Source organism: Typopeltis vanoorti, chromosome 8 (assembly GCF_054136105.1).
Source record: "Typopeltis vanoorti isolate ZY-2024b chromosome 8, IOZ_Tvanoo_1.0, whole genome shotgun sequence".
Taxonomy (NCBI): domain Eukaryota; kingdom Metazoa; phylum Arthropoda; class Arachnida; order Uropygi; family Thelyphonidae; genus Typopeltis; species Typopeltis vanoorti.
The window spans coordinates 63053420-63078136 of record NC_143556.1 but is presented as its reverse complement, the minus strand read 5'-3'; the positions used below and the strand labels follow the sequence as shown (position 1 = coordinate 63078136).

Sequence of the window (24717 nt, the reverse complement as noted above, 5' to 3'; positions counted from 1 at the left end):
AGAGATGTATGGGAGTGCTAGAAGAGGAGAGAATGGAAACAGTAGGAGAGAGAGGTATGGGAATGCTAGAAGAGAGAATAACTGTAGAGGAGAGGGAATGAGAGCGACCTATGGGAATGAAAGAAGAGGAGAGAATGGAAACAATAGGAGAGAGGGAATGGTAAGATGTATAATGTATGGCGACTCAATGATCCATGGTGTTCAAGATAGGATGCATGAGGAGTGTTTGCCAGGAGGAACAATAGAAAGGGTGGCTGTGGCAATTAAGAGAGGTGAAAGGGTGGATGAGATGATTGTGATGGTAGGAACGAATGACTTGAGTGGTAATGTAAGTCGGGCAGCGAGAGATATGAGGTTTTTGCTTGAGACTGTACGGAAGAAGACAGAGAGAGGAAAAATAGTGTGTGTGTTGCCTAGGTATGATAATGATGAGCTGAGCAGAAGAGCGGTGATATTGAATGGCATAATAGCAAGAATGTGTGACAAGAGGGGACTGGTACATGTGGATGCTTGGAGTGCGTTTGAGGAAAGAGCGGAATTGTATGCGAGAGACCATTTACATTTGAATGAGGAAGGACGTAGGCATCTAGAGAGATTGCTGTTCTGAAAGAGTCAGTGTGTCCCAGGGAGGATGATAGCAGGGGTGGCCTCTTGTGGGAATGGATACTTGGGAGAAGGGAGACGGTGTCAGGTAACACTGAGCCCAGTGGAGTCTAGAAGGGATAATGCTGGGTATAGAAACAATGGCATTTATATGCTTTATACTAATGCCAGGAGTATCCGGAATAAGCGAGAGGAATTGGTGGCGCAGATAGTATCAGCCTGGCCAAAAATTATTGGGATCACTGAGACGTGGTTGACAGAAGGGGATATATAACAACAGGAATAGAAGTTGCTGGATATAGCATTTTTCGTCAGGATAGGAGGGGAAAGCGTGGTGGTGGGATACTGCTTATGATAAGTCATGACCTATGTCCTCTAAGAGTGGAAGCTTTGGAAGGAAGTGAGACAGATGATTTTGGGTGTGAGGTAGAGGTAGGCAAGACAGGATATTTAGTGGGGTGTTGCTACAGACCCAGGAGCACGGAGGATGGGGACCAGGAGATGTTTAGACAGCTAAGTTTGGCAAGTGCAAGAAGAATGATTGTTATGGGAGATTTTAACTACAGTAGTATAAATTGGAGAGAGGAAGATGCATGTAGCAATAGTGGAATGGAATTTCTAGAATTCTTGAGGGAGAAATGTCTTAGGCAACATGTAACAGAGGGAACAAGAGGTTCAAGAGTTTTAGATTTGGTTATAGCATCAGAAGAGTTGATAATAACTGAGATGACATCTCTCCCACCAGTTGGAGAGAGTGACCATATGGTTTTGACTTGGAAAATGAATAGACATGCAGGAGTATCAAAGAGACGGGAACTTATGTGGAATTATAATGCAGGTGATTATAATAGTCTTAGACGTCAACTTCAGGAAGTTTCATGGAGGGAGGAATTGGAAGGCCGGGATATCGTTAGTGCGTGGGAAATTGTGAAAGAATATTTGTTAGCAGCAATGGTAAGTTGTATACCACGAGTGAAGAAGAGGACACAATTTGGAGCAAAGTGGATGACAAACAATATTAAACAGGAATTGCATGTGAAAAAGAGGCTATGGAAGAGATATAAGGAGACAGGTGAAGAGAGGATGCGTGAAGAATATAAGACTCAGTCCAGGAGAGTGACTAGTATGGTGAGGAAGGCAAAACTGGAATATGAGAGGAGATTGGCCCTAAGATCCAAAGAAAATCCTAGGGAATTTTTTAGCTATGTGTCCAGTAGGAGGAGAAATGACTGTGGAAGAATGATATTGTGGGATAAAAATGAGAATAGAGTGACTGATGCAGAGGACATAGTGGAATTGTTCAATGACCACTTTATTGGAGTATTTCATCCTGGAGGAGTCAGTTTTAATGCTAGAGGGATAGGGCAGGTTCAAGGTTTAGAGGTACAGGAGGAGAGTGTGTTTCAGATACTGAGAACTCTGGATGTCAATAAAGCTTTTGGACTGGATGGTATTTCACCATGAGTTTTGAGAGAATGTGCTGAAGAACTGACAGTGCCTTTAACCTGGCTTTTCAATGAAAGTCTGGCTTCGGCATAGGTGCCCAGGGAATGGAAGGAAGGTAAGATAGTGCCATTGCATAAGGCTGGTAACAGACTGGAAGTGTCTAATTATAGACCAGTCTGTGTGTCATCAGTAGTTGTTAAGATCTTGGAGAAAGTAGTGAGGGACCGTATACAGCATTGGGCATATGAGGGTAATGTTATCTGTGAGAGTCAACATGGATTTGTGAAAGGGCGCTCTTGTTTTAGCAATATGCTGGCCTTTTATAATAAAGTTACAAGAACATTGGATGAGAGAAAGGCATATACTGCAGTTTTCTTAGGCTTAGCAAAGGCATTTGATAGGGTGCCACATGATAGGCTGATATTTAAGTTGCAACACATGGGTCTGGATATCAGATTGGTCAACTGGATTCAGGATTGGCTGTCTGATAGGTATCAGAGAGTTGTGTATGGTGGAGCAGTTTCAAGGAGACGGAAGGTTACAAGTGGGGTCCCACAGGGCTCAGTACTAGGACCTATATTGTTTAACCTTTATATCAATGACATTGCCAGTGGATTGCAAGGGGATATTCAGTTGTTTGCAGATGATGCAAAGCTGGGAAGGATTATTAGTAATAGTGCAGATGTGGTAGCCCTGCAAGAGGATTTGAATAAGCTAGATAGATGGGCAAATGAATGGGGGTGTCAGTTTAATGCAGCAAAATGTAAGGTCTTGAGGTTTTTGTGAAACATCAATGGGATGCTGCATACTCTATGGGAGGAGTTATACTGGAGGAAGTTGGGGAGACAAGAGATCTGGGGTTGATGATTGATAGAAATCTGAAGTTTAGGGGACATATTGCAAAGATGGTGAAGGTAACGCAGAGGATTGCTGCAATTATGAGAAGGACACTGACCTGCAGAGATAAGAGGGTTATCATTCCGTTGTATAAGTCTCTGATCAGACCACACTTGGATTATTGTTCTCAGATTTGGTCCCCAGGATTTGAAGGGGATAAATTAACTGTGGAAAAGATACAAAGACGGAATGACAAAGATGGTCTCAGGACTGTACAAGGATAGTTATGAGAATCGGCTGAGGGAATGTGGACTGCAGAGTTTGGCAGATAGAAGAAGGATAGGTGATATGATTGAGACTTTTAAACTGTTGAGAGGTGGTTACAGGGTTGACACTGGGGAGTTCTTTCACTTAGTTGAACAGCGGGAAGGAGTGATGACAAGAGGCCATCCCTGGAAGTTACGAAAGGAAACTGTGAGCAAGAGGGTGAGGACTGGTTTCTTTGCATGGAGGGTGGTTGAGCCGTGGAATGCATTGCCTGATAGAGTGGTGAGGGCGAGAACGGTCAATGAGTTTAAGGAGTGGTATGGTAGATTTTGTGTTTGTTAGGGGGAACTTCCCCTTGATGAGTCTTGACAGACTTTATGTTCTTAGAAGGACCTCCCACGATGAGTCTTTTGACTCCATGGAAGCCTGAATAATAATAATAATAATAGAATCTGATCATGTGCCATATTTCAGTGGTGTAAGGATAACCTTGTCAACTTCAATGCTACCAAAACCAGCCCTGTTTTATTTCATGCAAGAAAGAGTACGCTTCACCTCTACTCATCTTTTATAATACTGAAATTTCCACATATTTCTGTATTATTGGTAACTAACCACTAGGTCAAGATCTCCAGCCTTTCCTAGAATAAGCACATTACATCCATGGTCTCAAGACATTATTCCCAACACTCCAACCTTCCTAAAGCATTTCCCTTAATTTTTGAAATAGTCTTTACATGTACCATTCACACTCAAGCAGTATCACTTAATCTTCTAGTAGTACAACATATTTTCAGAAATGTTCAGGGTACAGAGCAATACAGTTAACTGATGACTCTTTTCTCACAGACTCACTTTCTCAGAGATACTGTTTCCTTATGCCTCCTCTATATGCATATTTTCATTAGTGCTGAGATGTCTACCATCGTTATTTCACTTTCTTAAAAGTCTGTAAATTTTCAGACATTTGTCTTCCTCTTCTCCACTTTGTCAAATGGAGAAGAGGAAGTTTAGCATTGGTGGGAAATCTGAAGAAAGGAACCAGTCCACAGATGCTCTATAAATTAGAGGCCAATATTTTGATGTCTAGCCTTTGCTTTTTCTTTTTGGAGCAGACCTGAGTGTTGACTGGTTTCTATGCTGTAGGACAGATGCCATATGAGTGAAAGATTGTAAAGATGATATAGGATGGGTGTTAATTCTGGAGTACAAGACTTATGCATATCCAAGCTATTTAGGATGCTTCTTGATGTCCTTCTAAAAGCATTTCCCCTTAATTTTTGAAATAGTCTTAACAAGTCTCATTCACACATAAGGAACATCACTTTATTAGTAAAACATATTTTCAGAAATATTCAGGGCATTTGGAAAATGCTGAACAATTGGGGAGGGGGGAAGGCAAAGCAACATGTCTGAATAAAAGGCTAAATTAGTGCTTAAGATATTAGCTGAATTTTAATCACATAAAACTTGCGATTGTTTTGGAAATTTATAAAGAATACTGTCCATCCTTAGCATTGTATATAATCACAGCAGTGAAATTCAGAGGAAGAAGTAGAGATGTCGTCCTGTGTATACCTTCTTGTTGGTTCAGACTAGAACCTTAAATCCAGTTTTACAGTAACATATTGAACTTCTTCACGGTACCTATGCCCTAGCAGTTTTCTTTAGACTTGGATCTTTGGTGTCCCAATATAATAATACTGTATAAACTGGCTTGTGCTTGATTTGAATAAAAGTTCTAGAATTAGTCTAGCAATCCTAGAGCCTTGATCTAAAACCTATAGAACATTTAGGTAACAACAAGCATAAATGTTGAAGCAGGATGAGACTGATATATCTAACTCTGACATTTGTGATGAACGGAAGACATTGCATGTTATATACAACAAATTATATTCTTGTTTTAATCCTTTACTCCAAGTGTAAGCAAACAAGGTTTGTGTGTCAAGTATCTTTACACACAAACATTGTTTATTCTATACAAACTTGTAGAGGCTGTGACTTCACATCAATTTCTTCAGTATTACATAATACAAAAGCATTGTGGGATACATTACCCAGACCAGACACTCCTATTAGAATGTCGGAGAGGGAAATCATCTCCAAAAATTGAGTAATCTAAAATATCACTAAACCTCTGAAAGCATTACTCTAAGCTCATCACTCCTGATCTGAATCATTCTGAGACATTCAGTGATAAGTCCACCCAGTAACAGGCAAAAAAAAAAAAAAAAAAAAAAAAAGCTACCACTGAGTAGAATTGCTCTATTCCTAGGAAGCCCAGATATGAAAGTTATGAAAATATCAAAAGTGGGAGCTAGACCCAAGAAGATACCTTAAATTATTATTATTATTATTATTCAGGCCTCCATGGAGTCAAAAGACTCTTCGTGGGAGGTCCTTCCTAAGAACATAAAGTCTGTCAAGACTCATCAAGGGGAGGTTCCCCCTAAGAAACACAAAGTCTATCATACCACTCCTTAAACTCATTGACCATTCTCGCCCTCACCACTCTATCAGGCAATGCATTCCACGGCTCAACCACCCTCCATGCAAAGAAACCACTCCTCACAGTTTCCTTTCGTAACTTCCAAATCAATGCAGAAGTTATATATTTTCCATATGCAAGTAGTAAAATGATGTATTATCATATTACTAAATACACTTGATCAGAGATAGTTTTCTCACTTTTAGAAAAAATGTCATACTTAGATAAGAAATTATATTCTCGTTTTAATCTTTTACTGAAGCATAAGCAAAAAATTTTTACATGAAGTATCTTCATGACCAGTTTACTTATACATATATATATATATATATATATATTTCAAATTTCAAGATAATATTTACAAACAAAATCATGGACTGGCTATGGGTAATCCTTTATCTCCTGTTCTTGCAAACATTTACTTAGAAGATTTTGAAACCAAGGCTATCTCTTCCTTTATTTTAACACCTAAAGTTTGGAAACGTTATGTGGATGATGTCTTCATTGTTTGGAGCCATGGACATGAATCCCTTATGGTTTTCCTCGAACATCTCAATAGCCGACATCAAAGTATTAAGTTTACTGCTGAGCTTGAAACGGATAATTCCTTGCCTTTTCTTGATGTCAAACTGACTCGCTCTTCTGCTGGTAAACTAAAAATATCGATATATAGAAAACCCACACATACCAACAGATATCTGCACAGTCAATCTCATCATTTCCCTCCTCATAAGCTTGGAATAATTTCCACCTTGGGACATAGAGCCCGTTCTCTTCTTGATGATCCAAATGAACTGCTTACAGAAATAAACCATCTGAAAACTTCTTTCAAAGTTATTGGATATTCCAAGAAAATCATTAACAAATTCCTTCTTAATCCTCCCAGACATCACTCAGAAGAAACAAATAGATTCAAAAGCAATATATCTATTCCTTACATAAGTACTGTTTCACCTAAATTAGCAAAAGTTCTAAAAAAATACAATATCAGAACCTTGTTCACTCCACTTCCAAAGATCCGTTCCTTAATTAGCCAATCAAAACCTTGTCATCATCAACTCAAATACCCTGGCGTATATAAAATATTATGTGACTGCGATATTCCTTATTTCGGGCAGACAGACAAATCTGTCGAAATGCGTATGGAAGAACACATGAGAGACATTACTTACAAGAGACAGCGAGCAAGTGCATTATCAAGTCATATCCTCTTCTCGGCTAATCCTAATGATAATAACCAAAGTCACAAAGTCTGCTGGGAAAAATCTACAAACATCTTCCGTTGCAGTGACGAAATAGAGAGAAAAAATTGTGGAATCGAGAGAAATCATCTTCAATCCTGTTCATCTAAATAACAACTTAAGCTACAACCTCCCGGATAGTCATTCAGCTGTAATCATGTACTGGCGTTCACGTGATGCAGCAAGCACGCACTCTCCCAACAATGCAACAAATGAAAGAACAGCTTCAAATACAACTACAACGTTTTAATGCTAATTATGTATAAAGACTGTCTATGATGTTCATAGTCTTTTAACCCTCAATGTTTAGTGTTTTTTCTTTTATAATGTCACCTGAAGAAGGCTGTTACAGGCCGAAACTAGTAGTGTGTTTATATTAAAACCTTTTTAATTAAATCTCGATTCTAGTCATTCAATATTTTTCATAAAAATATATATATATATATATAGAGAGAGAGAGAGAGAGAGAGAGAGACTGTTGACTTCACATCAATTACCTCAGTATTTCATAATGCAAAAACATTATGGAGAGGGTCACCACTGAGACTGGTTTTGACCTTTATTGAAATCGCATCAGTCAGAGCTAGATTCAGGAAGATACCAAGGATAAATAATGCAGAAGTCATATATTTTCCTGTGTATATTATTATTATTCAGGCCTCCATGGAGTCAAAAGACTCATCGTGGGAGGACTTGTGTTCTCTTTATAGACTTGTGTTCCTTTCTAAGAAACACAAGTCTATCATACCACTCCTTAAATGCATTGACTGTTCTCACTCCCTCACCACTCTATCAGGCAATGCATTCCATGGTTCAACCACCCTCCATGCAAAGAAACCACTCCTCACCCTCTTTCTCACAGTTTCCTTTCATAAGTTCCAGGGATGGCCCCTTGCCATGACTCCTTCCTGCTGTTCAACCAAGCGAAAGAACTCCCCAGTGTCAACCCTGTAACCACCTCTCAATAGTTTAAAATTCTCAATCATATCACCTCTCCTTCTGGGAAGGAGAGGTGATATGATTGATTATAGTTGATATGATATGAGCAGAGGTAATATGATTGAGGGAGTCTGCTCCCTCCCTCTCCGCTGAGGGAGCAGACTCCCTCAGCTCCCACGACTGAGAGTCTGCAGTCCACACTCCCTCAGCTGATCCTCATAACTAACATTGTACAGTCCTGACACGATCAGAGTCTTATACAATGGAATGATAACCCTTTTATCTCTGCAGGTCTGTGTTACCTTCAATACCTTTGCAATATGTCGCCTAAATTTCAGGTTTCTATCAATCATCAACCCCAGATCTCTTGTCTAACCTACTTCTTCAAGTTTATCTCCTCTCATAGAGTATGCATCGATGTGTCCCAAACCTCAAGACCTTACATTTGGCTGCATTAAACCGATACCCCATTCATTTGCCCATCTATCTAGCTTATTCAAATCCTCTTGCAGGGCTACTACATCTGCACTATTACTAATAATAGTGCAGATGTGGTATCTTCCCAGCTTCATATCATCTGCAAACAACTGAATATCCCCTTGCAATCCACGGACAATGTCATTGATCGTCGATTGCAAGCAACACTTAAGCAACATCTCCACCAACATCTCCTCAATATAGGTCCCAATACTGAGCCATGTGGAACCTCACTCACTTATAACCTTCTGCCTCTTTGACATTGCTCCCCATACACAACTCTTGGATACCTAATGGACAGCCAATCCTGAATCCAGTTGACCAATCTGTCATCCAGATCCACGTGCTGCATCTTCAATATCAGCTTATCATGTGGCACCCTGTCAAATGCCTTTGCTAAGTCTAGGAAACAATATATGCCTTTCTCTCATCTAATGCTCTTGTAACTTTATTATAAAAGGCTAGCATATTGCTAAAACAAGAGCGCCCCTTCACAAATCCATGTTGACTCTCACAGATAACATTACCCTCATCTGCCCAATGCTGTATACAGTCCCTCACTACTTTCTCCAAGATCTTACTATTGAAGACACACAAACTGGACTGTAATTAGACACTTCCATTCTGCTACTGCCCTTATGCAATGGCACTATCTTACCTTCCTTCCATTCCATGGGCAACTTTCCCGCAGCCAGACTTTCATTGAAAAGCCAGGTCAAAAGCACTGTCAGTTCCCTAGCACATTCTCTCAAAACTCGTGATGAAATACCATCCAGTTCCACAGATTTACTGACATCCAGAGTACTCAGTATTTGGAACACACACTCTCTTCCTGCCCCTCTAAACCTCATACCTGCCCTATCCCTCTAGTATTCAAATTGACTCCTCCAGGATGAAATACTCCAATATATATATATATATATCTTATCTACATTGCTTTCTGTTAATTGCTTTATTATCTAGCTAGTTTTCGCAAGGGATTTAAAAAAAAGAAAAGAAATTAAAAAAATCTTCATATGGACCAGCTAACTTTCAGTTTTTAAAATATTCAAAGCTTCTTCACATCTTAAATGGGAAAATTGGATTTGGCTCTTTTCAATCATAGGACATTGTGATTACCAGCTTAGCTGCAGAGGCTCTGTATAAAATTTTTATAAAATATTTCTTACATATATTATTTATATATTCTTATATACATTTTAGATACATGCAAACCACGAAATTAATATTAGGCGAACCTCAATGAACCAAGTACCTTGTATAACCAAATTACAGATTTCAGGGCTGCCTAGTGCTGTGTTTCACCACCAGAAGCACCATGTTTCGGTGTTATTTGTTTGTGTATATAAGCTTTTTAAGGACAAATTGATAATTTCATCTCTTTTTTTTAACACATGATTTGTTTTTAAATTTCCATCCCCATATTTAAAGTGGATGGAAGAAGAGAACAAGTGGAAATATGGCGGCACAGCAGCTATAAATTTTCTGCTGTAATTTTTCAACCAAATACTACATAATACAACCAAGTAATACCAGTGAAATACAAGATGAGTGAAAAAGAGGTATCAAAATACAATGTAGCCATTTAGCATTGGTTTCCTATTTCAATGTTATCAGCGAACAACTGAATATTTCCTGTCAGATCATTTTCTATATCATTAATGTATAAATTAAACAACAGAGGACCAACTGCTGAGTCTTATGGTACACCATTGGTTACATGCCTTCTTCTAGACTCACTCCTTCATAAACTACCCTTTGATATCTGTCCATCAGCCACCCTTAATCCAAATCACCAGATTCATATCCATCCCAATTCACTCCAATTTAAGCAACAGAGTTATATATGAAATTCTGCCAAATGTCTTTGTAAAGTCCAGTATTATTATTATTATTACAGGCAACTCCAAGGAGTCCATAGACTCATCGAGGGAACCCCTAACATCATATCTATCATACTTTGCCTTGAACTCATTTACAGTCATGGCACCCACAACAGACTCTGGCAGCTTATTCCACTCATTCACCACTCTCCAACTAAAAAATCTAGCTCTAACACCCTTGCTAACCACACTCTTGGCCAGCTTCCATGTATGGCCCCTTGTCCTCCCACCACCAATCCTATTCTCAAAAATATCTTCGGAATTAATCTTATAGAAACCCTTCAGTAATTTGAATATCTCAATCATATCACCCCTTTTCCACCTAACAACCAATTTCTGCAACCCACAAATCTTCAACCTGTTCTCATAAGGTTCATTCTATAGACCTGCTATCATCTTGGTCACTCGTCTCTGGATCCTCTCCACCTCCTCCCAATGCAGAAGAAACCCTGGCGCTCATATCTGGACACAGTAGTCTACACGGGGTCTTATCAAGGCTCGATACAGAGGAACAATAACCTGTTTGTCTCTGCTTGTTAAAGTATTTTTCAACAACCAAGTGATTTGATGAGCTGATATAGCCACTTTTGCGATGTGTCCCCTAAACTTCAACTCCCTATCCACCAACATTTCCAAATCCCTGGCCTCGACAATCTCCTGGGGTACAGTTCCACCAATGTGATATACTACTGCTAATCTTTTCACCCCAAAATGCATAACCTTACATTTTGCCACATTAAATTGACATCCATTCTCTTTAGCCCGTCCTCCAAATTATCCTGCAAAATTTTGACATCCTGTGCACTCACTATTGCTCTACCCAACTTTGCATCATCAGCAAACAAATGAACAGTTCCTCTCAGATTCTTTTCTATATCGTTAATGAACAAATTGAACAGTAGTGGTCCAAGAACAGAACCCTGCGGCACACCACTAGTCACAGACCGTCTTTTGGACTCTACTCCTGAATAAACCACTCTGATATCTCTCTATCAACCACCCTCATATCCATCTCACCAACCCTATATCCATCCCCATATGCTACAGTTTACTAATTAGAATTCCATGTGGTATCCTGTCAAAGGTCTTAGCAAGGTCCAGTAGAATCACTGTAAACCCATTACCCTTATCCAGTTCAGCCATCACTGTGTTATAAAACGTGAGCAAGTTACTGAGGCATGATCTACCCTTCACAAAACCATGCTGTGCCCCATACAAGTATCCCATTTTCATCTATCCAATCCTGTATTTTCCTCTTGACTATTTTCTCCAAGACCTTGACAACGATTCCTGAAAAAACAGCAGTCTTGGAACCTCCTTTATGCAGTGGAACTATTTTCCCCTCTTTCCACCCCCTTGGGACTAACCCAGACCCGAGACTCAAATTAAACAAAATGGTCAAGGGCACTCACAATTCTTTAGCCGTTTTACGTACGACACGAGCTGGTATACCATCCAATCCCACAGATGTATTGACATTGTGATTTTGTAATAGACTATTCACCTCCACTTCATTCACCACAATTCTCGTATAAGCTGTGGGTTCTTTCATTCCTGCAATGTCACCACCTGGATGATATACTCTTGCAAAGTGCTCGCTCAGTAATTCCACTATATCAACTGATTTGGTTACCTCCCTACCTTCGGCATTCTTTAAAATCATTCTGCAATATACATTTTTTCTTTTACTTGCAGCATATCGAAAAAACTGTTTGGAATCGCTGAGTAGCCATTTCGGTTATCTACCTGTGCTATCATTTTATCATAAGAAGTAAAGAAATTATTAATGCAAGACCTACCCTCCACAAAACCATGCTGCCCTTATGAAGTATCATATTCCTATCCTCCAGTCCTGAATTTTGTCTTTCACAAATATTTCCAGTATCTTAACCACCACTCCTCAGATGCTGATTGGAGTATAATTTGCCACTTGTGTCTTGAAGCTTCCTTTATGCAGTGAGACTATTTTGCCCCAATTTCTACTCCATTAGCACCTTCCCATTATTGAGGTTTAAATTAAACAGCTTGGTTAGGTTAGGTTAGAGGAGTTGATAATTCCCTTGCACATTCTCACAATACATGGGTCAATATGCATTTAATCCCATGGCTGTGTTTGCATTGACGTTCTGCAATATTTTATGCACATCCATTTCTTTAACGTCTATTCTCTAATCAGTCATTGTCACATCCAGCATTGCAACATCACCACGTACATGGTACACCTCTGTAAAATGCTCGCTCAGTAATTCAACTATTCGATTGCTTCTGTTACCTCTCCACCATCAACACTTTTTTTATTTGCCACATTACAAAATAACTGTTTAAGATTTCTTTTGGCCTAATTAGCTTTAGCCATCCTTACCATACGTCACTCTTCCTGTGCCTTGTTCTGCTCATGGACATGCTGATCATCTTTTCTTTATATTCCCTTCACAACTCTTTCTTTGTCTGCAACTCCTGCTTATTGATGCTTTTTGTCTATCTGACTCTTTCCTGGTTTATCCTACTGACTCTGGGTATGCAGGTCTGATTTCTTCAAACACCCCTTGGCGACTTTTCCCATTCGCCACCATCTGCTCCCCCCCCCCCTTCAAATTCTTATGGCATGCTACTGCTGAAAAGGTGATACTCCTCAGCCTGTCATAATCACCTGCTTTGTAATTCTACATATATCCCTACTTAACTGAAAATTCAACATGTCTGGCAGTTTCCCACATGAAATCTACATGATCACTTTCCCCAAGCAGTGGCAGCATAGCTAGATTGTTACTGTTAAGTTCTCTGGTGCTATGATCAGATCCTCCATTATATGCTGCCACAGATAATTATCTCTTAGGAGCTTGTATAAATTATATTTCCTTCCCTCTGTGTGACCATTCTTCTTTCCAGTCTGCTCCTTCCATCCATAGTGGAAATTGTTATCACATTATGGCATATTGCATTATTTCAATTAAATCTTTATTATATACATCATTACTAACTTCCTGATAATTTTTCTATATGCTATCTATCAAGATTCCAATATAACCAGATTTATATTTTATTCTTCTAAGGCACTTCTTACTGTTAATTATCCACCTAGATAATTTTTTCCTCTTGGTCAAAAAAAAAAAAAAAAAAAAAAAAAAAACACCAGCTTTGCTAACCTTTCTTGTACCATTTTTTTCTAAGACACATATATCACCTTAGAATAGCTCTGCTCACACACTCCTAAATGCTAAAAATGTCTAGTTGTTCCTAATAACCTCATTCTTAATATGGTTCTGTTACTGATGCCATCTGTTTAAAATTTCATAGAACTCGATCTGAGGTCTCCAGTCTTTAATCATGTGTTTTATTTCTAACCTAAATCTCAGATTCATAACTTAAAACTGGTTTGAAAACTGTCTTGTATACAGCTAGTTTAGTGTTTTGATTAATTTTTCTCATTCCATATAAATATATTCACTTAACTTATCAATATCATCTTTGCTAATTCTATTGTCTCTTTCCATATTTGCCATTTATTACAGAATATATCAAATTATTACAGCAGTTATTCAGTTTAGTTATGGATTCCTGCAGATTTATACTGGATTAGGAGTACCACATAATTTACATCACCAATTTTGATATCAAGTTTAACTACTATTCTTCAAAATGTGAGCTGCATAGATGATGAATGATAATGAAGAACGTGTGCACCCTTGTCTCACCTGATTTTACATCAGACTATCTTCCTCTGCCTGCTGATGTACATCTGAAATACAGACTTTATTTCTTGATATAATGTCCCATTTACACTATAAAACTGGATCATTTTGAACAACTTTTGTCTTGGCCCCCTTGTCATTTAGATCTACAGAACTTAAATACAGATTCTTGTTATTCTTAAGATTTTTCAGCTGTTCATCTTAAAGTGAAGATCTGGTTCTGACAACTTCTATCCCAATCCTATCTCCAAGCTTCCCTTTCACAATTTTTTAGCCTTTCTCAAGTCTTCTTTTGCTGTGCCTTTATCCCGTGTTAAACGGGGTTGACGTTCCCATCTTTAATCTTCTTCCTCCAGGTTCTCCGGTACAGGGCGTCTTCCCGACTCCATCCTTTCTCCCTAAGATCATCTGCCACCTTATCCCTCCACCTGAGATTGGGCCTGCCTTCTTCCTCCACCTCCATGCACTCCACTCATTTACCAACATACTCCTCACTCCTCCTCTCTACATGACCGAACCACCTCAGCCTGCTTTCATGTACCTTCTTACCGATTGGTCCCACCTTGACCATCCCTCTGATGTAGTCGTTCCTTATCCTGTTCTTCTTTGTCACATCACTCATCCATCTCAACATCCGCATCTCTGCCACCTCCATCTTCCTCTCCTGTTTCTTTGTTATAGGCCATGTCTCTGCACCATGAAGCATCACCGGCCACACCACCATCTTATACAGCTTTCCTTTCATCTTATAATTCACTCTCTTGTCTCACAGGACCTCGCTCATCTTCCTCCAGTTCATCCAGCCGCATGTTATTCAGTGCTGTATTTCCTCATCCAGGTCTCCATTCCTCTCAACGACCGACCCGAGGTACTTGAATTTCTTCCATGAAATTAACCTTTCACCCCAGAGTCGTATGACCATATCCTCGTCACTCTCCCCTGTTGACATATATTCAGTCTTCATCCGGTTAATTCTCATGCCTCTCTCCTCCAATACCTTTTTCCACTCTTCCAGGGTCTTTTCGGGCTTCTCTCTGGACGATTTGCAGAGAACAATGTTGTTGGCAAACATCATGCTCCATGGATCCTCCTTGACGTCCTCCACTAGTACATCCATGACCAGGTCAAAGAGGTAGGGGCTCAGAGCTGATCCCTGGTGGAGTCTGATGACAATGGAGAACTCCTCCGTCATGCTGACTAGACCTGACCCGAGTTTTTGCTCCCTCATAGATCTCCTTCACCAACCTCGCATACTTCTCCGACCCCCCCCTCTTCCTCATACACCTTCATACCTCCTGCCTGGCCACTCTGACATACGCCTTTTCCAGGTCTATAAACACCATTTGCAGCTCCACCTTGTTGTCTCACCATCCAACTAATGCTATGGTTCCACCTTGTGGAACCACAGCATTAGTTGGATGGTGAGAGGATAGGGAACGATCTGCCATCACACATAGTGTGCGTCCGGACAGAAAGAAACAACAGCATACCAACTTAATACTATGAAACAAAGTTTTCTTCCATAATGCATGCACCAGTGACTGTTATTGCTGACAGTTTGCTGTATAAGTACAACTTTAATTTATACAGTTGATGAAAACTTTTAAAAGAAGAATAAATATATTAATCAAATATGAGCAAATGACAGTTTGGTAGTAATTAAAAAAAAGTTCTTTGTGATGATTCATTAATTTGTGAATTTTACAAAAAACTGCTTGGTGGAAATATATATTTTGTCATCACCATATTTGTACCTAATAACCAGACAAATGAAAAAACATAAGTTTTGTTTCAACAGGACTGAATTTTATTTATTTTTATTTATTTATTTATTTTTTGTGCTGGTAAGTCATGTTTTTTTTTTTTATGTTTATTCCCTTCATGTTAACTGATGATGATCAGTATAAAAATATATATCAATAAAATAAATTTAGTTGAATCCTTTATCCAAGTGTGAGCAAACAAAGTTTGTGCCTGAAAATATCTTCAGGACTGGGGTAAGGTAATACAACACCAGGCAACTCGTAGCAAAGGTGGACCAAGCTAACATCACTCCTATCAGTATCTCCCATAATGTAAAACACATCTCCTTGTGGATATGTATAATGTTATGCATTAAGGGAAAGGCCACTACCCAGACAAGTTTCGACCTTTATTGAGGTCTCTTCAGTGAGAGCCAGATCCAGAAGTGGAGCTACCAGGCAGAAGCAATGGCAGGTCATCTCTACCTATAGGAGTTGCCAAATGGTGTGCCACCTTTTTATTAAATTACTCTGGATTTAGAGAAAGATGTTGAAAGTTTATTTTTCACTTGGTTAGAATATAATAAATTTAGTTTAATCCTTTATCCAAGTATGAACAAACAAAGTTTGCACCTGAAAATATCTTCAGGACTGGGGTAAGGTAGTACATGGAGATGTATTTTGCATTATGGGAGATACTGAGATAGGAGTGATGTTAGCTTGGTCCACCTTTGCTACGAGTTGCCTGGTGTTGTACTACCTTACCCGAGTCCTGAAGATATTTTCAGGTGCAAGCTTTGTTTGCTCACACTTGGATAAAGGATTAAAGTAAATTTATTATAGTCTAACCAAGTGAAAAAGAAACTTTCAATATATCAATTCAGTTTTATTTCATGAAATTCATGCTGTGTCCAAGAACACTGGTAGTATATCAAAATTCACATATCCAACATGGAATGGTGCTGCTTCAGCACATGTGTTCATGACAGAAAAGAGAAATTACACTCTGGAATTTGTGTGTGTGTGTGTGTGTGTGTGTGTGTAAAATGTTACTATTAAAGTATATAATTCAGTTATCCTGTAGAATAATGGGTAATTTTCATTAGAACATGAAATGGAAATTTTATTTCATGCTTTATCTAGGTAATTTATAAAATACCCAAGTTGTCTATAGAGTAAAGTAGTTAATGTGTGTATGTATGCATATATATATATATATATATAACAAATATTAGTTGGCAAAATGTTGCAATGTCTATTAATTTCTAAAATAGAAACATGATTTTCACTTTCATAAATTTCTAGGTCTGATAAATACAAATAATGAATATAATAGTAAAAATAATATAATGTAAATAGCACGAAAAGAGCCATTTGTTTATTTTTAAATCATTCTCACTTTTTTGGTACAAATGCTAATACAGAGCAAGCAACACCTTTTTCATAGTCTCTGCTCTGGAACTTTTACATACACATTAGAACCAATATAAGCTACCAAATATGTGACATTGGAAGTCTTTTATATTGCACAAAATACACATCTTTTCAAACCCATCAGGCTCATCACCTACATCTAATCCATATTATTATTATCATCATCATTTGACCTCCATGGAGTCAGAGACTCATCGTGGGAGGTACTCACTATTGCATACAATGCTCATCCAACTGCATCTTAAACTGATTCAATGTGTCCACATCCACAACACACTCAGGCAATGTGTTCCACTCGCCAACCATCCTCCATGCAAAGAACCTACTTCTCACTCCTTTGTTCACACCCTCCTTATACAGTTTCCAGCAATGCCACTTGTTCTACTCCCTTCTCCCATTCTATGAAAAATCTCTTCCATGTCTACCTGATAATAACCCCTGACCAGCTTATGTCTCAATCATATCCCTCCCCCCTCCTCCTATTCACAAGGCTCTGCAACTTATATTCTCTCAATCTGTCCTCGTACTCCACATTCCAAAGACCACTGACTACCTTTTATGAATCTTCTCTGTACCCTTTCCAACATATCCTCGTCACCATGAAAACCTGGCGACCAAATCTGTGCATAATAATCCATATGAGGTCTGATCAAGACTTTATACAATGGAATCATAACCTCTCTATTTCTGCACGTCAGGGTTCTCCGCATCATTGCCATTATTCGATGTGATGTCTTCACAACTTGCACAATGTGGCTCCTGAATTTCAGGTCCTTGTCCCACCACTCTTAGATCTCTCATCTCCTCTACTTCTGTTAGTTTCCCCACCAAGTGTATACTTTGCATCCCATCGTTGCTTACCAAATCTCAAAGCCTTACCCTTGGCAACATTGAACTGACAGTTCCACTTACCTGTCCATTCATGCAATCTATTCAAGTCCTCTTGTAAGTCATTAACATCAGCCTGTCTGTGCACTGTTCTCCCCAGTTTTGCATCATCTGGAAACAGCTGGATATCACTAGTTAAACCCAACCCAATATCAATATCAGAAAGTTGTATATGGGGGGGTGCAGTATCTCTTTCGAGATACTGCACCCCCCATATACAACTTTCTGATAACTATCTGACAGCCAGTCACTGATCTAACACAGAAGTCTGTTATCCAATCCCATCTGTTTCAATTTATTTAAGAGCTTGTCATGTGGCAGTCTATAAAAGCCTTTGCATAATCCAAGTACAACCACTGTATATATATATATCTCCTCTGTCCAAGGTATTTGTCACCTTGTTATAGTACATAAGTAAGTTAGTGAAACATGATCTACCCTTAACAAACCCATGCTGATAACCACAGTGAATGCTGCTGTTATCAACCCATTTCTGTATCCTACTTCTCACCAATCTCTCCAGGACCTTCACCATGCCTTCAGATATACAGACCAGCCTATAATTTGAAGCTACAGCCTTATCACCACCTTTATGCAGTGGAACAATTTTACCCTCCTTCCACTCCCTTGGAACCTATGCTGTTGCAAAACTCTTATTAAACAGGCATGACCAATGTTACTGCCAGTTCTCTGGAACATTCCCTCAAGATGCATGGTGATATGTCATCAAATCCTATCACCTTATTAACGTCAAGGTTATTTATTTCCTCAATTAATGGATGATGCGAAGCTGGGAAGGGAATTAATAATAGTGCAGATGTGGTAGCCCTGCAAGAGGATTTGAATAGGCTAGATAGATTGGCAAATGAATGTGGTGTCAGTTTAATGCAGCAAAATATAAGGTCTTGAGGTTTGGGACACATCGATGCATACTCTATGGGAGGAGTTAAACTGGAGGAAGTAGGGGAGGCGCAATCTGGGGTTGATGATTGATAGAAACCTGAAATTTTGGGGACATATTTCAAAGGTGGTGATGAAGGTAACACAGAGGATTGCTGCAATAATGAGAAGGACACTGACCTGCAGAGATAAAAGGGGTTATCATTCCATTGTATAAGACTCTGATCAGACCACACTTAGGCTATTGTTCTCAGATCTGGTCCCCAAGATTTGAAGGGGATAAATTAGCTGTGGAAAGGATACAAATAATGATGACAAAGATGGTTTCAGGACTGTACAAGGATATGAGGGAATGTGGACTGCAGAGTTTGGCGGATAGAAGAAGGATAGGTGATATGATTGAGACTTTTAAACTGTGGAGAGGTGGTTACAGGGTTGACACTGGGGAGTTTTTTCGCTTGGTTGAACAGTGAGAAGGAGTCATGACAAGGGGCCATTCCTGGAAGTTACGAAAGAAAACTGTGAGAAAGAGGGTGAGGAGTGGTTTCTTTGCATGGAGGGTGGTTGAACCATGGAGTGCATTGCCTGATGGAGTGGTGAGAGCGAGAACGGTCAATGCATTTAAGGAGTGGTATGATAGACTTTGTGTTTCCTACGAGGGACCTCCCTTGATGAGTCTTGATAGACTACGTGTTTCTTTGGAAGGACCTACCACGATGAGTCTTTTGACTCCATGGAGGCCTGAATAATAATAATAATAAAATACCTCCTGCTCACTCACAATTAAACTATCCTCTCCTATGTCCTCTACACTTAAGGTCATGATTCCACCCTGATCAGGATGAAACACTCTTATAAATTGATTACTGAATTCCTCAACAATGTCTTCTGCAGCAGTTACCATTCTACCACTTTCATCCCTTAACTTCATCTTTCCACGATCATTCTTCCTTCTACTTACCACATGTCTAAATAAAACTCTAGTGTTTTTCTTAGCTTGATTTGCCAATCTCTGCTCATATTCTACTTTTGTTTTCCTTACTGAGTGAGTCACTCTCCTGACTTGTTCTTCATATTCTTCATGTGACTGATTACCATTATTCATCTTGTACTTCCTCCAAAGTACTTTCTTTTTCCAGATTTCATGCTTAAGCTCCAAATTCATCAATTTTACACCTACCTTATTCAGCTTTTTTGCCTTTGGGATGCATTCATACATTGATGCTGTTATGTATTTCTTTGTAAGTTCCCATGCAGCATTTATTTCTGTACTGCTCAACTCCTTGTTCCATGTTATAACTCGAAGTTGTCTCCTAAGCTTGTCGTAATCACCAGCCTTATAATTCCACATATATCCTTTCCTCTCAAAAGCCTGCATATGACTAGCCACAACACAGGTGATTACTTCATGATCACTTTCACCAACTGGAGGAAAATGTGAAACCCTTCTAACAATTACATCTTCTGACGAAATTATGAGATCTAGAACTCCTGATCCTCGCATGCCTTTTTTTACCTGCTGCCTGAGATAATTATCTCTCAAAAACTTGAGAAATCCACTTTCCTTATTCCCAAATGCTATCTCTTCATTCCAATCTATACCGCCATAATTAAAATCACCCATTATAATTACCCTTCCTTTGTTCACTAATCCAAGTTGTTTATACATTTCTTCATCACCACCTTCCACATTCCCAGGCCCATAGCAACATCCAACTAAATATGTCTTCCTTTCAACCTGCACACTACACCACACTGATATACTACACCTAATCCCTGTAATACATGAATTGGGAATTTGCACCCAATGCAAATGATGGAGTTTATTCTTTAAAACATTTTGTTTTGTTAGAATTTTCATCAGATTCCATTTCTATATTCCATTTATATTTGTATCTGCTGTAGAAATTTTAGTTTTCTTCTTGGTGGTTTTCTTTATTAGAAATTTGTTTCGAACGCTTTCCAAAGCTTTTGCTAAAATCCCTGTGAAGTGGTGTTTGTATAGTGCAGCACTAAAGTTAGGATTATCTATTTCAGTAGTATCTAAAGGTATATTTAGGAGTGTAAAAGATAAAGGTTTAAATTTGTTTAAAGCTTCATCTTTTGTACTCCCAAATAAATCTTTAAGTAATATTGAAGTATTTTATACTTCAATATTGCTTAAATTTTACCCTATCTTTGTGCAGTATGAAATGCAGCTTCATAGCAAGATAATTTAATACCACAGTGGTGTAAACTATTTTTCACAACTTGGAAGAATGGTAGTGCCTCACTCCATTTATTTGTGATATCCTGCATCAATATGATAAATATATTTCCATTGTCCTGATTTGCTCTTTTTATACCATCCTGACAATGCATTGGTTTACCCATGTACAGTTTTCAAATCAGGCCACATACCTTTTAAACATTTTTATTATTAGTCACCTACATCTAAACATTATCAAATAATCACCAAGGCTCAACTACTGTTACCAACATCAACTGTTGACTGACTTTCTGAGCTTAACATTCCCAAGAGTAAATTTCTGTTACAAAATAGTGTTATTTTATAGAATACCTAGTTAATGTTCAAAATAATTTCATGCCTTACCTCAAAATATCTGTTACTGTATAGAATACTTAGTCATTCCACAGAATAACCAATTTCATGCTTTTAACTTATATCATCCTTGCTAAATGGCTCCTTTTTATTTTTTTAAAGTCTACAGTATGTAGTAAGATAATGGAAAAGCTTGGTCAAGACTGTGTGGATCATCGCCAACGACAAGTAGTATGCATAAGTCAAGATAGCTTCTATAAAGAATTAACTGATGAGGAAAAGGTTCTAGCATTTAAAGGGATGTACAACTTTGATCATCCAGGTATGTTCAAAGGAGAATTATTTAAAAAAAAAAATATTTTGTCTTAATTTAAAAAAAAAAAAAAAGATTGCTCTGCTTTGGAAGAAAAAGCAAGTTTTGATATGTTTCTGTAATTACACAGGAACGTATTATGAAAGAACATTCCCAGCAGGAGAATGAATGTGTTGGGGGAGGGCATTGTAAGATTGACAAAATCTAAATGTCAAAAACCCTGAAAAATGCTTTAATATGTCACAGAAACTTCCAAAATATGAACTAAATATATTTTGTTTTATTAATTAAGAGCACAGCTTCCTTCTCTTCTCCCTTGTGTTGAATAATGTGTGATGAATGAGGGAGTGAGCAGTATATTTTTTATGCAGAGTGGGTGAGTGGATTGCATTGTCTTGAGTATTGTGAAGAGTTGGAGGTTCAGTACAGTAGCAAATTAAAAAAAAAAAAAAAAACAGCAGTTACTTAAATTTATTTAAAGGTTGAGTTAGATAGCTTTGTCATTTGGTATTTTAAATTATCTGTTGTACATGCTGCAACATGTATAGGCTTAGCTGATAAGTGCCCTGAACATTTCCATACTATCTTTCAATGGGGCAATAACTTAATCTGGTATAAATGCTTAGATGTTAATTATCACTTATGTTGATGTTTAGTGGAGAAAATGCACATCTAAAGATAATTAAATTTATTTAGATAATTAGATTATTAAGCCAATCTTTCACCTTGGTCACCAAGGCAACTTCATTGGGCACAAAGAAATATACCAAGCACAGGTGCACACCTAGCAGGAAGGCAGTAATTGTAAAAGGTGGGCTCCTCTGCAGTTTTTAGACGTGTGTTTTCTCCACTAAACATCGACATGAAGGGGGGGGGGGTAAATAACATAGTCACCTTTAATAATTCCAAAGCAGTTGTTTTTCTTTTGAATTTTACATTCCTATGTAAAATTCTTGATGTTTAGAAGAGGACAGTTCAGCTGATTGACTCTGGCTACTTTCTCAAAGATGGTCAGTTTCTATGTTGTCTCTCTCTTCTACAGTTATTTCCATATGTGCTGTTCATTAAAACAGACATTCATCATGCCTTCCCTCATTTTGCTAAACCTACAGTAATGTTGAACAACAGCTGCCCAACATCCTTTATTAGTCGAACTGCTGACTCCATGAACCTACTATTCTTATTCATCTTTCATTCCTTTTTTTTTTTAAATCCCCCCCCCCCCTTCAGAAATCTCTATAAGACTGATGCTTAGAATAACAGAACCTTAAAGGTTTTGCAATTTTCTTATTTAAATATGAAAATTACTTATTATTAAAATACTCTGGATTAGAGCTACTTGTAGAAAATTTTTTCACTTGGTTATAAATGAAATTAATTAAAAATGCCAATAAATTATATTCTTGTTTAATCTTTTATCCAAGTGTAAGCAAACAAAGTTTGCACTTAAATATCTTCAACTACTATTATTATTATTACGTGACACCTTTAAGGAATTCAAGGACTCATTAAGGGAGGGCAGTTCAACTCTACAACTCTGTCTCCACCACTCAATCCACCAACTGCAGCAAACCGCATCATCTACTGCCCATTACCACCACCACTGGTATTTTCACACACAATCACGAACATCCATGCCAAAATGCCAATAAATTATATTCTTGTTTAATCTTTTATCCAAGTGTAAGCAAACAAAGTTTGCACTTAAATATCTTCAACTACTATTATTATTACGTGACACCTTTAAGGAATTCAAGTACTCATTAAGGGAGGGCAATTCAACTCTACAATTCTGTCTCCACCACTCAATCCACCAACTGCAGCAAACCACATCATCTACTGCCCATTACCACCACCACTAGTATTTTCACACACAATCACGAACATCCATGCCCATGGTGGGAGTCTAACCTGGCTGGAGATCCTGGCTATATTTGGCTGGAGAGTGGATACACTAACCACTTGGTTTTAATGTCACAAAAACTTTCAAAATATGAAATAAATATAAATTTAGTGGAATTGTTTTATTAATTATGAGCACAGCTTCTTTCTCTTTTCACTTGTGTTGAATAATGTGCTGTGCTATATATAATAACTATGCTACTTGTATATGGAAGCTTATGACTTCAAATAAAATATTCTAGTTTAGAGCTAGTTGTAGAAAGTTTCTTCACTTGATTATAAATTAAATTAAAAATCTTGCATATTCTAGTATTTTGTTGGAATTATTAATGCATGCATTCCACTTCTTATAATACATAGAAGGTTCATTTTTATTCAGGAACAGATGGACTTTTACTGTCCCTTCTTTCTGAAGACTGGATTAAAAATGTTGCTATAGTGTGAAAAACATTTCATCCCCAACAGACACTATACTGTATAAGCAAGAAAAACAAGTTGTTTTATGATATCACTAAATACAGTACAGAGACATTTTCAGTCTTTGTACTATATTTATCAGCAATTAGTGTAATTAGAAACAACCAGAATGACATTTCATAATGAAAAACACTCCTCTTCCACGGACAGTATGCTGCATCATGCATCCAAGTAAAACAGATTTAGTATAGCACTAAACATAGTATCTAACTAAATACATTTGTCCTACCATCCTGTTTCAAATTTTCATTGGTAGTAAATATGTGTAACAGCTGTTTATAATGATTGGAGGGAGGAAAGGGAGCATGGCAGGATGGAAGTGGGATTTATACAGTTGCTTGCTAAGGGATAATTACATGAAACAACATGTTATAGAGAGGACAAGGAGTTTGAGGGTGTTGGATCTGATGGTAGCATCAGAAGATTTATTAATTACCAAGGAAGATCGCATGGTCACTCTCCCCATTTGGGGACAGAGTGTCTAGCCTCCAATTAGGAAGAGTGACCATGCGGTCCTGTTCTGGGAAGTTGCCAAACACGTGGAGTTCTCTGTCAAGAAGAGGTTTATGTTCTACTACAAAGCTTGTGATTATGAGAGATTCAGGAGTCGTCTTGGAACATACCATGGGTTGAGAAGCCTCAA

The 24717-nt window shown here is 38.1% G+C and overlaps 1 protein-coding gene across 1 annotated transcript in view; it reads left to right on the top strand.

The window, feature by feature from the left end:
* Positions 1 to 24717, top strand: part of LOC150104049 (uridine-cytidine kinase 2-like) — a 164126-nt gene that overhangs the window by 5963 nt on the left and 133446 nt on the right. Inside the window, exon 2 of the mRNA XM_090396713.1 lies at positions 21545 to 21704. Within this exon, the coding sequence (XP_090252839.1) occupies positions 21545 to 21704 (160 nt within the window). The remainder of the gene's footprint in view (positions 1 to 21544; positions 21705 to 24717) is intronic.